This window comes from Bos grunniens, chromosome 2 (assembly GCF_055505025.1).
Source record: "Bos grunniens cultivar Pamir isolate PY7600 chromosome 2, Bosgru_T2T1.0, whole genome shotgun sequence".
Taxonomy (NCBI): Eukaryota; Metazoa; Chordata; class Mammalia; order Artiodactyla; family Bovidae; genus Bos; species Bos grunniens.
Genome location: NC_141166.1, coordinates 1344767 through 1360669, shown reverse-complemented (window position 1 = coordinate 1360669; position 15903 = coordinate 1344767). Strand labels below are relative to the sequence as shown.

The following is a 15903-nucleotide window of genomic DNA, read 5'->3' as shown; positions in this document are numbered from 1 at the left end:
GCAGGCCTCTCACCGCAGTGGCTTCTCTTGCTGTGGAGCCGGGCCTTGTTGCCCCGCAGCATGTGGACCCCTCCCGGACCAGGGATCCAACCTGTGCCCCCTGCAGTGGGGACATGGAGTCTTAACCACTGGACTGCCGGGGAAGTTCCTGAGACAAATTTTACCTTAAGGGCACAGACCAGTACCTTGCAGACATAAGCAACAGCTGTTGTCACAGAAAGGGAAAGTGAGGCCCCAAGGAGCCGGATAAGTGGCCTCCCAAGGCCATACTGCCATTCAGTGTGTCCAGGCCCTTCTTTCCCTCTGACTCCCATTCGATGCCCTTTCACCTTTTGTATTAGTTACTTATTGCTGCCTAATGATATCACTGCAAACTTGGCAGCTTCAGACACGTTTACTAACTCAGTTTCAGGGTTCTGGGGTCTGGGCACAGCTTGGCTGGGTCCTCTGCGAGGCTGCCAAGTGCTGGCAGACGGGGCTTATCTGAGGATCAACTGGGGAAGGGTCTGCTCCCCAGCTCAGGTGGCTCTGGCAGCGTCCGGGTCCTTGCAGACCGCTGACCTGAGTGCTTCAGCTTCTTGTTGGCTGTCGGCGAGGCTGATCTTCCCACCTCGACACTATGGCCCCGGGACCAGGGCAACTCACACAACGTGGCAGTTGGCTTTTTAAAGCCGGTGAGACATGTTGCAATGTTATGTAATCATGAACACATCCTGTAGTCTCAAAGCCCTCAAACCCAATACCTACCTCCTATCCCCACCCCAGTTTGGAAGCTCCAGTCAAGGATGTGAGGAGATGCATGGTTTGGTACTGGGGGCTGACCTGGGGACCCCGGTCCCATTGCTGGGGTTCTAGCTGGTGACGCACCAGACTGTCCCCTGCCCTACAGATCCCTCAAGGTGCTTTCCAGGTTAGATTTTTTTGACTGCGGTTTCTTCAGCAGCACTGTTGTGAATAACAGTTCTGGATGCATTACCTGATTCTACATCAAGGTGATTAAGGTCAGACTACAGGATGGGCACCTGCTAGTGCTTCAGATGCCTCGTCCGAGTGACATTTGGCTTAAGGAGACTGCGGGCACACGTTTTTACCAGGAAGATAGTCTAGATCAAAGCCCAGGTCTGTCTCCAAGAACCAAGGGCTCCCCTTCAGCGGCACATGGCTCCTGTCAAGGGCCTCCTCTAACGCTAAGCTTCCTCTTTCCTAGCGTCTAAGGCATTTAGAGAAGACGGAGAATGACAGCAGACAGACAAAGAAGTTCACTACTCCTGAGAATCCCTTGATGTAATTTCCTTTTCCTTATTTAAAAGGCAAGAGGATCTTCAACTCCAACGCCCTTCGTCCTTGGCTGCTGTCCCGTTGCTCAGCTCTGTCCACCTCTCTGTGACCCCACGGACGGCAGCCTGCCTGGCTTCCCTGTCCGCCACTGCCTCCTGGAGTTCGCTGACTCACGTTCACCATCCATCTCCTGCTCCTGTCACCCCTTACTCGGCTTACCAGTAAGGGGGGGCGTTTCTATAACTACAGTGAAAGCACACCTTTGTTACAGAAGCCACAGGTGTGGTAAACGCCACGGCCTTTACCTTGTTTTTCGACACCCTTACTGTTTAGGGAGCTGCTTCCACGGGGACGTCTTGGCAGGAGGCAGGCTCGCCCCCCACATTAGAGGGCAAGAAGCCCAGAATGTCCCAGAAGGGCAGAAAGGCTGTTCTCTGTAACCAGAGAAATTACTGGTTGCCTTAGGGCAACAGGGCCAAATCCCCCCATTCTGGCCAACCTGTCGCTGTGGCCCGAGTCTTAAGTCTGGACGTGGGTTCAGTGGTAAAAGGCAGTGTGTGTCCTGTGGAGGCATCCTGGAGGAGTTAGCAGCCATGGCGCCAAAAACATTTCCATCTCTGACATACACTGACAGAGTAGAAATATTTATTTTTTATCTTAGAAATCTGGTCCCACCAAAAGGCCAAGACTTTTTTTCAGTTCATCATCTAGACCTTTCAAAAAGGAACGCTTTCAGTTAAAGAGGTATTGGATGTCAATGGAAGCGATTTTAGAGGTGTGCTCAGATAAAAGTATTTCCTATAAACCAGGAACACAGGCAAGCCTAGACTTCCAGTTGCTTCAGAACTCCTTCTGTGTGTCACGTACAGTCCCCGAAGGAGAGGAGAAAGGAAGGAGCTGTCTGCAGACAAGGCACTTCAGGAAACAGCCGGGAGAGAGCCCAAGTCCGCCAGGAACCACGCAGTGAGCCTGGGAGCCGAGACGGCAGCCCGCGACAACAGGGCCAAACCCCTCACCCCATGAGAGCAGCGGCCACTCTCTGGCCCGGACGCAGGCCTACCTGCCGCCAGCGCCTGCCTCGGCCCTGCCCTGCCCACCGGGCCTTGCACACACGGAAACCAGGCCACAAGGTTGAGATGAACACTGCTCCTGAAGCTCAGAGAAGCTCCTGCGGCTGACGGTGAGGAATGCTTTCAGAGGCTCCTACGGGGGCAGGCTGCCAGAGCATGCTTTTACAAAGACCATGAGTTAGTGCAGATCAGCACATTAGCAAAGCAAACATTAAGAGAATTTTAAAAAGCTGGTTAATACTCTTGGTTTCCCTCCTGATCATCTGTTCAGGCTGCAGCCTAAAGACCTGCTGGAAATCAGGAAGGACTCCCTCCTCCTGACTGGAGTGGCTCAGCCGACGCGTGCACAAAGGCCCCCTCCAGACAGCGATCATGTGACACCTATGGCCTCCCCCAGACGGGCTGGTCTGAACCCAGGCAGTACACTCCAGCCCTTCTTTTGCTTTGGGGGCTTGTGTTTAATAAGAGTCATCACGATGGAAGAGTCTCAGAGTCTCTTTCATGTCAAGAGGACAGACGGGGGTAGGGATCCAGAAACTCTTCTTCCATGTTCTGGTTGCAAATTTGAATCCCAGGCAACAGTGTGACACGGGGCCAACGTACCGCCCAACACGCCCAGTCTGTTGAGAGAGCCAGGCAAGGAGGAGGAGAGGAGAGACTCATGTTCCCAACAGAGGCTGGCCAGGGAGCACCGCATGCTCCTTCCTTCAGCCCCGACGAGGCGACTCCTCTCCAGAAGTCCTATGAGGAAGAGAGTCACGTCCAGGTCAGAACTGGACCCAGCCTGCGCCTGGCTGAGTCTGGCTGGAGGTCGACCTGGAAAGATAGGGAGAGGGGCAGATTTCAAATGTTTGGAAATACAGAGCACAAAAGATGTAACTTCTCTCTAGGCAGAAAGAACTCTAAGAAGCCAGTTTCTGAATGTTCTAGAGCCAGGGTCAGCAAACTACAACCCAGGACTAGACCAAATCTAGTTTTCTGCCTGTCTATGTAAATAAAGTTTCACTGGTACACAGGCACACTCCCTCACTCACATACTGTGGCTGTTCTGGGCTACAGGAGTGCTGATGAGGAGCTGGGATAGAGACCAACTAGCTTGCACAGTTTAAACTTTGGCTTCCTGGTCCTTGAGAGCAAGTGTGTGCTGACTCCCAGTCTACAGCCTGTCCACATAACGATGCTGTGCATTTAGCATCTTTTCACCCTGATCCCTAGGAAAGGCTTGAAATTTTAAGGAAGCAGAAAAGGCAGAGGTCCCATGAGGATGGGCCAACGCCAGAACCCTGGTGAACGCTTGGCCCAGTGTCCTGGGGTAGCTAGTTGGGAGGAGATTAGAGGTACTGTGACAAGCCAGAGTACCTGGTGAGGTGGTTTAAAGACCAGAAGGAGCTGCAGAGGGCGGCTCCAGGCCATTCAGCAGCGGAAGGCAGCAAAAAGCCTTCCCAGAGAGAAACGTGCCACCCAGAGTGGGCACTCTGGGGCTCCGTCCCCTCAGTGGCCTGAAAGCGTCTACATCAGTGCTCTTGCTCCTGACGTCAGAAGGCAGGCGCTGGGGCGATCCCAGGTTTGTAAAGTAACAGCCCTGGCCCCAGTCCCAGCACAGAGAACCTGACCCTCCTCACCCTGTGGATTTGGTGAAGTCTCCCCAGATGTCGGCAGTGGCAGTGGTGGCAGGCTTGGGCTGTGGCCAGGACACAGTGGCACCTCCTACAGACGTCCCCAAGTCCAATGGGAAGAAGAGGAGAGAAAGAGATAGAGGCGTCAGAGACCTCCCCTTCTGGTTGCCTCAGTAACCAGGAAATCAGACTGTGATTCCAAGGTGCTGAGAAAGACGTGCAGAGACGTGCCTTTTGGCAACAAACACCTCCAGCCATTCACATTTCTGCTGCTTCTAATGAGCCCGAGGGGCCCCTGGAGACGCGCAGAGGCCACATGCCCGGTGAGAGGAGGGGACCAGCAGGGGCCCCTGGAGACAGCGCAGAGGCCACACGCCAGGCGGAGGGGAGGGGACCAGCGAGGGCGGGTCCCACGCCATCACTCTACCTGGAGCACACCTCGCCCCAACCATTGATGCTGGAAATCTGTAAAATGTACTACCTCCTGACCTCTTGGACGAAGAATGCTCACCAAAACTGCAACACTGTCTTTATATAAAGTCCTCGGGCCAGTGTCTGGCTCAACTAGCTGAGAAAGTTATGTCCCAGACATGTGCCAAGTCCTAGGAGCCAAACTTATGGGGCTGGGGAGTCTTCCAGAAGTCCCAAGGGGGCATCTGTGTGGGCGTTGTCACCGGGTGGAGGGCATGACATGGCGGCAGGCCTGCTTTTCCGGCCCCTCCCCCAGTGGTGCCAGCCACCTGCCTTCCCACCAGCTACGTCTAATGTCTAATGGGCCGGAAAACCACATACAAGCAGGGCCCTCCACAGTTCAGTAGTTCGCCCAGTTGGACACTCAGTGAACTGTAAAACGTGGGCTGCCCCGGTGGCTCAGATGGTAAAGAATCTGAGGTCAAGAATCTGCAGGTAAAATCCGCCTGCAATGTGGGAGACCTGGGTTCTACCCTGGCTGGGGAAGATCCCCTGAAGGAGGGCATGGCAACCCACTCTAGTATTCTTGCCTGGAGAATCCCATGGACAGAGGAGCCTGGCAGGCTACAGTCCATGGGGTCGCAGAGTCGGACACGACTGAGCGAATAAGCACATAAGTATTTAATAGACATTATCTCCTTTGAACCTCACCACAGCCCCTGGGGGAAGACAGGCCAGCCTGTTTGACTTTATGCAGGTTACCTCAGCCTCAATCTCCGTATCTCTAAAATGGAGACAGCAGTGATGAATACTTTTCGTAAGACTGACCTGTCTGAGGATCAAATATGTTAATACAAGTGGAGGGCATCCAACAGGCCCAGTCAACTGTGATGATGGTGTAACGATGCAGTGCCACGCACACGAGAGCCAACGTTCAGGGAGCGCTTACACTGTCCAGGTGCCGTTCTGCGCGCACTGTGTGGGTTGGCGCATTGGATCCTCACAAGAAACCTGTGCTGTAGGCATCATTACTACTCCTTTCCTACAGATAAAAAAACTGAGGCACGAAGTAGCAGGCAATCTTCTGAATATCACACAATGGTTAGCTAGACTGTGAACTCACTCAGTCTGGCCTGGGAGCATATAGCAAGTGCTCATGAATGCTGGCTAGTCACGACCCGCAGCTGCCTGTCCAGCGCGTCACGTCACGAGGCCTTGGGAGCGGAGGCCTGGGGCTGCACCTGCAGTGCCCTCAAACGCTATCTGGCATGACACAGGGACTCCACGTTGGCACTGGACGTGCATCGGCCACAGACAGAACGCCCGAGACTGTGGCCCTCAGGCCTCAGTGAGCCCCCAACGGTGTGAAGTGTGCAGGTTCCCGCCCCTGTCCCCAGAATGCCAAGCCCAGGGGTCCTGTGACCTCACTGAGAGTGACTCCAGGGGCTGGGCAGGCACACTCCCCAACTGCTGCTCCTGCCGTTCTCTTGGGGTGAGGGATTCCCCACAGGGCTGAGGTTTGAAGCCTGACCTCCAGGTAGGCCCGACCCTTAAAAGGGAAAGAAAGCAGGCTTCTTGTTGGGATCCTCCCCCAGCCCAATATGCTGGTCAGAGAAAGGGGTCTGGCGACAGTCAGCCAGCCCAAGGAAGGCGAAGAGCATCACACTGGCCTGGCAGGCAGGGTGGGGACACTGAGGGGCCGGGCTGGCCTCCCAGCACCTCCGCGGCTGGCACGAGGCACTCACGTCCAGAACCCCGGGTCTCCAGGGGCGCTGCTCACGGCCTGGAGCGAGCGCCAGCGCAGCCGCTGGGGGAGCTGCCTCACGGCGTCCAGTGCCCAACAGCCTCGCTGAGGAGCCTGCTACAAACTCAATCTCCAGGTATACTTCCCACCACCCACCGTGGAACACTCGTGCAGCCTCCATCTCCCTAACACACCAATGCTTAAAAGTCTAAGTCCTGTTCATGCTCTTCTTCTGTCTGCAACGCCAGCACCCCTGCCCAGATCTTTGTCCTTCAAGGCCTGATTCAATGCCACCTCTTCCATGACGACAGCTCCCGAGATCATGTGAGTTTGGTCCCTGTGCATTTGGTCTCTGTGCTCAGGACTCTTCTCTTCTGTTACGAACAGACTGAGCATCCTGTGACCAGAGACCATGTCACCATCACTCACTCATTTAATGAGCAGCCTCTGAGAACCAGGAACCCATGCGCTGAAGATTTCACGGCAACAAGTGAGTTGTAGTCCCTGCCCATCAGGGCGGGACAGACACCCTGAAGGAGAAGTGGTGGGAAGAGAGGAAGCCCTTACCCAGTGTGGGCAGGACCAGCTTTGTGGCACCCACCCTCCAGTTCCTCACAACGGGCACTAAGTGTGACCAACGTGGGCGAAGGAGGGAAAGCTGCGGGGCCCGCTGCCAGGGGGAAGAGGAGCCCAAGCTGCGGGGCCATCACCCTCGCACACTGACCTGAGCTGGGAGAAACTGCTGGCTGGACGACAGAGCCCCCCACAGACAAATGCTCCCCGGAGAGAGGGGCCAGGGCAGCGGTCTTTGCCCCCGGGGGTGGGGGAAGCAGGCTCAGTCCTCCCGTGCTGGTGGGCCGGGCGCGGGGCGTCCCGGCTGCGCCGTCCTTCTTCTTCATGCTCTAAAAAGAGGGGAGGAATGAGCGTCGGTCAGCTCTGCTGGACCCCACTGCCATCAGAAAGCTGCACAAGGTGACCCCGGGGCCCCAAACGTCTGCGTCACCAGGACGCGCAGCAGCCATCCACGCAGCATTTTCACCTTGAAAAGCTGTTTGTAAGAATCTTTAAAGCTGAACATATGACCTGATGCCTCTGCCATTCCACTCCTACATGGACCCAACAGAAATACATACACGTGGGCACCAAAGACACCATCTGCACACTGACAGCAGCGCTCCTGTAACAGCCCCAAACTGGAGACAGCCCCGATGCCCACCATCAGGTAACTGCATTCCTTCTCATAATGCAGCCTGCCACCACCACAAGGATAAACCGACTACACTCAACAATATGGATGCTCTCACACATGCCAGGCTGAGTAAACGAAAGGAGCCATACATAAAGGAGTATGAGGTGTGTGAGTCAATCAATAAAACGTTAAAAACAACATCAGGATAGTGCTCACTCTGTCCTGCGGAAGAGAGCAGGGGAGGGGCTTCCAGAGTGCTGAGAGCCATCCACGTCTTCATCTGGGGGCTAGCTTGTGTGAGCAAACTTGTGTTTTCAACATTTATTTCCTCATCTTCAGCTGCACTGGGTCCTCACGGCTGTGCATGGGCTTTCTCTCAGTGCAATGGCGTCTCCTCTTGCGGAGCATAGGCTCTGCAGCACAGGCTCAGCAGTTGGGTGCACAGGCTCAGCTGCTCCACAGAATCTGGGATCTTCCCGGACCAGTGATAGAACCCATATCCACTGCACTGGCAGGCAGATTCTGAACCACCAGACCACCAGAGAAGCCTGCATATTTGTTTTTAAAAAAGTCACTGAGTTCTGCATTTACAATGTGTGTGCTTTTCTGTATGTATATTATACCTCAACGAAACATTTAATAAAAAAAAACAGAAACGTCAACACCGAGGTGAACCAAAAGCCAGAGCATCTCAAAGATGAAGATGGCATGGTTCCCACCTTGCCAGGAGAGCAGCAGCTTAATCCAATGCTGAGATCACAGACCAGAGTCAAGTGAACTGAAGTGAAAGTCACTCAGCCGTGTCTGACTCTTTTTGACCCCATGGACTATACTGTCCATGGAATTCTCCAGGCCAGAATACTGGAGTGGGTAGCCTTTTCCCTCTCCAGGGAATCTTCCCAACCCAGGGATCGAATCCACGTCTCCCATATTGCAGGTGGATTCTTTACCAGCTGAGCCACCAGGGACGCCAGAGAATACTGGGGTGGGTAGCCTAAGCCTTCCAGGCCCTGGGTACGCGTACAGCTGTGCTGATTATTCTAGCTCGACGACCCTGCGCAAGACCCTCCAGCTCTCTATGCCTCCACTTCCTCTCCTGTAAACGGGGAGAATGTTTAATCCACGTGAGAAGTGCCCTAAAAACACTACCTGGCACACGGCTGATGCTCTTTAAATGTTAGTTTCTTCCCAATAAGACAGAGACTCACATCCCAACCAGTCCACGGGACATGACCTGGATTTTCTCTTAAGAGACAGTTGACCAACTTCAAGGGTCCCAAATCATCACCAGCAGGAAGCAGAAGAGAGGAGAAAAGAGATAGTAAGTGAAGCGGAAGACTGTTATTTTCAGGTTACAAACTGTCTTCAGAAACAAATCCACCAGGTCCTCAGTTCCCCCAATCATTCAGCTCCACCCCCATACCCAGGCAGAGGCCACGTCCTGCACTCCAGCCCAGCTCAACTGCTCCTGAGATGCAGGGCCCGTCAGGACCACGACAAGGGAGCCAGGACACCACCGCCAGCAGAGCTGCCCGCGACCCCCAGTGCCCACCCGACACTTCCCCGCCAGCAGAGCGCTGCCCATCTTTTTTTTTTTTCTTAATTTGGCTGTGCCAGGTCTTAGCTGTGGCGCGAGGAATCTCTTAGTTGCAGCATGTGGGATCCAGTTCCCTAACCGGGGACTGGACTGGACCCGTGTCCCCCGCATCGGGAACGTGGGGTCTTAACCAAAGGGCCACCAGGGACGTCCCCAAAACACAACCTGAGGTGAGTACATGGGCCCCCCTGCCAAGGGCCAACACAGAAACATCAGCTACGTCAGCAAGCGACTGATGTTCCTCAAGAGGCTTTGCACACGCCATGCCCTCTGAACCGCCCTCTGACCTCTCTTCCCTTGCTCGTAGGTCACTTCTTCCAGGAAGGCATCTCTGGTTCCCCCTAACTCTAGGCTGCAGGACCCCCCACTCCAGGAGTTCACAGCACTGAAGACATCCTGAGGTCACAGAACCTTCCCGCCACGTAATCACATCTCGATTCCCTCATCTCAGCTCCACTCTGAGCTCTGTGATAGCAGAGCCCTCTTGCTCGCCCCCAGCGCAATACCTGGCGTTGGGCTGCTGCTCAATAAACACGTGCTGAACTTTGAGAAGAGCGGCGGCTCTGGGCTGGGCTTGGTGTGGTGGCCAAGGCCGCCAAGCAGGGGCAGCACTCACCGCGATGTTGAGCTTGATGGTCTGGCCCTCCTTGAAGCTTAGGTCCAATTTGGGACCTTGATCTGGGTTCTGGGCTTGTTTTGCAAATTCACACTGCTGTTTCACCCACCTGGGGAGAAAAGAGGAAGGAAGAGGTGAGGAAGGGGCGGGCTGCCCTGTGTTCACGCCCTCGCTTCAGTCCCACCTGCCATCAGTCCAGGACAAGGCTGTGACTGCAACCTTGCAGGAGGACCTGAGAGCAGCTTGAGAACTAGGCCTGCGTTCAGGTCCTGGCTTTGACATGTAGGCAGCTGCGCGTTTGCCAGTTTCCTCACTAGCAACACGGGATGCCGACTGCCTACGCCTCAAAGACTATGAAACGCCACAAGGCCATTTAGGTAGAGGGTCCTAACACTGGTCTTCAGGAAATCTAAGAACCTGGGCCTCTCCTCCTCAGCATGTGGCGTGAAGACCAAAACACCGTCCAGGGGCTTAAAAAGTAGATGGTGAGACAGGACAGATGCCCAGCAAGTGGAAAGCACCAAAAAGGTCCCCCACTCTCCAAAGAGCAGTGCTCCAGCAGCCACGTAGAGCAGAGCGGAGCTAGAAGCACTCACGTGAGCAGCTGCACACTCCCCACAGCCAGAGATGGAGGCCTCAGATGGCAGGGGATAGGTTTTCCTGCCGTTCTAGCTTCAGAAAGGACCAGCAGGGCATGTGCTGAGTGGCCTGGAAATCCCAGCACTGCTTATCACAGCATAGAGGAACGGGTCTGCAAAGGCCAAGGGAGCCGGGAAAGGACCCCGGCCACTCAAGGGACTGACGGGGGCAGAGACATGACACCTCCAAGGCTGGGGCAGCTGACTGGGGGTCAGAGATGGGCCTCAGGAAAAGGAGACCTCAAGGCAGAGATGAGGACTCGAAGAGCGCAGAGGGGACCTATCTTAAAGGAGAAGTGAGTTCCCCTGAGACTGCCAGCAGACAGATCACACACAACCACCTGGGTATCCTAACCTGGGAGATCATTCTGTCCCACGAAAGAGGGAGGAAGCATGAGTGTGTCTCCTGGAACCACTCACTTGAAATGGTCCTGCAAGGCAACATTGAAGTCAAAGGCGTCACCTCGGTCCCCGAAGCCAATTCCAATAAACGCCCGTCGCCCTGAGGGACAACACACAATCAATCCTACTTTCCAAAGGCAGAGGAAACCCTTCTCGGAAGAGGAAGCCCCGAGTCCCGAGCTTACCGTTTCCATCTTCGATGCGGATAACGAAGTACCTGCTGGAATCCGTCACGCTCTCCACAGCTGTGCCGGGAAACTGATCCACTGGGGCCTGAGCAAAGAGCTCCCCTGAAAGCGGAAGTGAGGATGAGCCTTGAGGCCCTCACAGCCTATTTCTATCCCATGACTAGGGCCCTTGCCCTTCGAGGCAGAGCGGCAAACCTGACTCTGGAATTCAAGTCAAATGCATTCTGGCTAAAGGAACACAACAGGAATACAACCGATGAGAGGTCTAAGTCAGAGGTGGCCTACAGGCCAGACTCAGTTCCTAGTTTAGCACTTTCAACTTAACTGCCAACACTTCAAAATCAAATTACATGTAAAATAATCCAGATTTCTGGCTTCTCTTAAAATCAAAAGCTCTAGCAACGTTGGGCTTCCACTTCCACGTGAGAATGACGGGCTGGAGCTGGTCACCGTTCCGTGTCTCGCCCATTCACATCCACTGCCTGTACCCTGAGGGCCCTGGTTCAGGGAGATCACACGTTCTGCATCATTCCAGTACCAAAGGCAGGACTCAAGGGACAGGTGAACCCAGTGAAGCGGGCGGGTTTCTGCACTCTCAGAAGGACCTGAAGCAGGCTGATTTAATCTAATCACAGGCCAAAAGAGTGACTGATTTTAAAAACAGCTCTTCCTTGGAGGAGGAAATGGCAACCCACTCCAGTATTCTTGCCTGGAAAATTCCATGGACAGAAGAGCCTAGCGGGCTACAGTCCATGCGCTGGCATGACGGAGGGGGTTAGAGAGAAATGAATTGGTAGCAATAAACAGGTAGAACTAAAAAAACAACAAAAACAGCTCTTGTAAAATGCATCCCTTTATCAACTACGGCTCTCCAGGGTGTAGTACAACACACATCTTCTGCGAGCATTTACAACTGGTATTGTTTTCGAGTGTGCTAATCTCTGTTGATGAGTCAAGTATTGACCAGTTTCTACTAAATCCTATGGTTCAGAGGTGACTGTGCGATCAAGGCTGAACTGAATCCAAATCGGTGGACCAAGTTTGTAGCTTCTTGTTAACTCCTCTGCCCTCTCTAGTTTGGTACCTGGGGATCTGGGATTCACCCGGATGCTTTCAGCCTAGAGCAGTGGTTCTCCATCACAGGTGATTTGGACCTCCCTTCTGCCAAGGGACATCTGGCAATGTCTGGTGACACTTGTGACTGTCACAACTTGGGGGTGCTACTGGCATCTAGTAGGGAGAAGTCAGAGATGTTGCTAAGTTATCTTAAATATGACTCAGGCCACATAACTCAGCTGGCCCCAAATGTCACTACTGCCGAAGCTGAGACACCCTGGCCTAGAGTGATTGGAAAGTGAGGGACAAACACGACCCAGTGGGCAGGACCCCAAGCTAAGGGTGTCCTGGGGTGGCTCCTGCAGGTGAGGCTCAGCTCTGAGCAGTGGCTGGCCCACCAGGTGTGTACCTTAAAGGTAGTTCCCAGGGTCCCCAGAGAACAGGTGCTGCCATTCCCTTGTGATGCCACCTGGGACGTCCAGCAAATCTCGCAGCCAGAGTTCTCTGGGCAGACCAGGCAGCCGTCCCTTCAAACTCCTCTGCCATCAATGCTCAGTCATGCTTGAAACAAACTGGCGCTTTGGGTCACCTTGCAGTTCACAAAGCATTCGGATATCTATGTGCTCATTTCGTATTCCAACAATCCCGGGAAGCAGGAAATAATGTGCTCCCCATTTCACCAAAAAGGAGTCCAAGGTATCAAAGGTCATGTGGCTTGTCTAAGGCCCCATAGCTCAGACACAGTGATGCAGATCTGAGAAGAGGCAGCCAGTTTTGCTCACGAATCTTTGCATTTTATTTGCCCCACAAAGGAAAACCTCTATGGTAGAAAAAGAAGACATTACAGAATGCTGGGGCATCTGACTGAGAAGCCCTGCATCTGACTCCAACTCCAGGGGGTAGGCTGGGACTGCTCCAGGCCATGTTGCCCTCCACAGCCCACCCAGAGGCGCTGGTGGCGCAGGATTGCCAGAGATTTTGCCAAGGGGGACAACTGTCAGCTGAGTCCAACACAGCCCAGCTTGGCTTGTCCTCTCGCCACAGAAAGAGCTGAGAAGGACAATTTCCAGTTCTTTCAGTTAGTGGGTGTGGTCAGTCTGGGAAGTTACCATTTAGTTGATAAGCAGAATTCCTGATTAAGAAACCAAGCTAACAGCAGAAGTCAACGTGTGGCTTATTTTCCAGGCAAGCTCCAGGGCTTCCTACTTGGGACCAACCTGTAGGCCCTTTCTCTCTGGGCTCCCAAATTAGTACTTCCTTGCTATGCTATGCTTAGACACTTCAGTCGTGTCTGACTCTGTGCGACCCCATAGACGGCAGCCCACCAGGCTCCCCGTCCCTGGGATTCTCCAGGCAAGAACACTGGAATGGGTTGCCATTTCCTTCTCCAATGCATGAAAGTGAAAAGTGAAAGGGAAGTCGCTCAGTTGTGTCCGACTCTTAGTGACCCCATGGATTGCAGCCTAACAGGCTCCTCCGTCCATGGGATTTTCCAAGCAAGAGTACTGGAGTAGGGTGCTATTGCCTTAAGGATGCCCAAAAGAACAGGTGCTTGACAGAAAATACTCTTTTAAACTAAAGGTTGGGGAATGGAGTCAGTGTACAAGTATACCCGGGCTCTGATCTCCAGGACAGATCCCCCGATTCCCTGAGTGGCTTGGCCAGGCCCCATCCGCCCCTCCCTTTACAAAGTGGGAGGTGTGGTACCTCAGCCCCACGCAGGCCTCCCTGGCCTTTACCTGAGGTCCTGTCCTCCAGCTTGATGTAGGCCACTTGGCCTTTTGCAGTGATCCGCAGCCGGCCACTCCATGATGGCTGGTCCAGCTGCCACTCCGCAGCCCTAAAGGGACAAAAACCGTTGTGCCGCTGCGAGAGGCTCCTGCTCCCCTTCTCCATGTTGGGGGTGGGGATAGGGATGGGAAGGGCATGTGGGCTGTGTGCTCTAGACCGGGGTTGGCAGACGTCTTGGGAAAAGGACCACACAATCTCCATCCGGACTCCTCACTCTGCAGCCGCAGAGGGAGAGCAGTCATACTGCGTCACATGTTGGTGCTTCAGGTGTTCTAACTACATATTTTCTACTGAACAGGGCTGTATTTCAGTGAAACTTTATGGACAACCTGATTTTCATATAATTTTCACATTCTGAAAAATTCTTCTTTAAAATGTTCCCCAACCATTTAAAAATGTAGAAACCATTCTTAGCTTATGAGCCAAACAAAAACACATGGGTCATAGCTGGCCAACCCCAGTTCCAGATTATAGAGACCGTCTCTGAAGTAGAATTCTAGGTTTTTTTCTGTAGAGAAAGCAACTACTACAAACTACATGGTTTGCTGAAGACACTGCTAGGCTGTGGCCATCAGAGCAATCATTTGGGACCACTGAGACCATCTTGGAGGAAAAGAAGAAGGGGAGCAAGCGTTAGCAGACGAGCAAAGGACAGCCAACAGGACATGTGGGAAAAGTGAATGAGTATTCAGGAAATCTATTCTCAAAGGCAGCCTGAGGAGAAATAAACCCAGGAAACCACAGACCTATCTCAACAGCCTCTTTTGGCTCTTTTAAAGCATTAACTTTACATTTTAGTTCCATCTCAGTAAACCCCCCAAAAGCAAAAACCTTGGGTGTTTCCAAGAGGCTTTTCTTAGAAGTCCCTAAGCATATGCCAGGTCTTGGAGAGACGTCATAACTGTGGACGCAGGTTGTTTTGAAGGCCACATTAATGCAGACTTTCAATTCACAAGTCAGCTGACACAGCTTCAGTTCCTCTTATTGAGACAAGAGGCCTTTAACTCAAGTTAAGCAGAGCTCTGAGGCTGAAGTGCAGAGGCTGGCAGTTCCCTTTTTGCCAACCTAGCCATCCTTAACACTTGGTAACCTCGATCTCTGGGGGACCAGACTCATCCTCCTGACGGGAGGGAGGCAGATGACCATCCCTGGTTTGGTGGCCCATCCCATTTGCCCACAGAAAGCAAATGAGTTTTTGTCTCACTATTGTTGCTTTCATATTATTTTTAAACTATGTCATGGATGTACTAGGTGTTCAATAAAGTATTTGTTCACTAGAAAATCAGCTACGAGGCCATGTTAACACAATTGAAAAGTAACAAGAGGCCAGAGACGTTGACACTCCACCATTCCTGTGGTGCAGGACAACCCTGTATCTCCAAATAACCTGGACAAACATTGCCTTCAAGACCGCTCACCCCCACCCCCAACCCCGTGTGGCACAAAATAGCCATAGGCTAGGTTATCCATATGAGACATTATCTTATTTTCTTTTAATGCTTTTAGTCGTTGACAACGAAGACAAAATGCAAACTGTACAAAGACATTCGGTGAAAGGAAGTATCCTCCCAACCCCCCCTTTCCTCTGGCAGGGCAGTTTCCTGTGTTCTCTTCCACATAATCTACTTTTACAAACATGCCTATTTGTTCGTCTCAGGTGAACATTTCACCAGACAAGTGGGGATGGATGCCTCTCAACAGCCAGAGGCTGTGATCAAGGCCGAGGTTCGTGCCAAGAAAACTGGGTAAGGAAGGGCCCCTGGGCTTTCAACATCAGCTTAAAACTTCCCAGGACGGGTCCTTTGGACCGGTTCTGGGCTCCCTTCCTTCCCTGGGGGATTTCTGCCAGTGACAGGGCTCCTCCCCTCAAGTCTTTCCAAGGATCCCTTCAAGGCCGTCAGCTAGCGCTGAAAAAAAGGTCTGTGACACCACCACTCCCGACCATGTTTAGGGTCTAAATGCTATATATCGCTTTCAACCGTCCCCGCCGCCGGGACCCCATTCGTCGGACTGAGACAAGAGAAAGTCTGGGTACCCCTCGCTGCTCCGGCCTCGACCTGAGAGAACCGGCAGCATTACCTGTGCCCGCCCCTCGCCCGTCAACTGGCCGGGCCGTCCTCTCCCACAGTGGGCGTGTGGGGATGGCCGGGGAGGGGTTAGGTCGTGACTAGCCTAGCCTGGCGGCAGGTGGTCACCTGTAACCACGGTTGGTGGCCCGCGGCGGGATGCGGTAGACGTGGACATCTGGCTTCACACAGAGAACCGACTCGTACTCCGCTTCCTCCATCTCGACGCCCCGAGCCCGCC

General features: G+C 53.4%; 1 protein-coding gene across 3 annotated transcripts; it reads right to left on the bottom strand.

Moving 5' to 3' along the window:
- Positions 1 to 1906: 1906 nt before the first annotated feature.
- Positions 1907 to 15903, bottom strand: NECAP2 (NECAP endocytosis associated 2). Of its 3 annotated transcripts, XR_015136307.1 has the most exons (9): positions 15792 to 15903; positions 13545 to 13645; positions 10747 to 10851; positions 10580 to 10661; positions 8458 to 9630; positions 7525 to 7856; positions 6844 to 7021; positions 3971 to 4055; positions 1907 to 3164 (listed from the first exon to the last, which is right to left on the bottom strand). XR_015136307.1 is itself a non-coding variant. In XM_086325038.1 (8 exons), the coding sequence occupies exons 1-8, from the start codon at positions 15881 to 15883 to the stop codon at positions 3116 to 3118; spliced, it is 801 nt and encodes a 266-aa protein (XP_086181164.1). In that variant the 5' UTR covers positions 15884 to 15903; the 3' UTR covers positions 1907 to 3115. The 3 variants fall into 3 exon arrangements, 1 of the variants encoding a protein (XP_086181164.1); XR_015136304.1 differs by having other exon boundaries at positions 7525 to 9630; XM_086325038.1 differs by lacking the exon at positions 7525 to 7856 and having other exon boundaries at positions 9522 to 9630.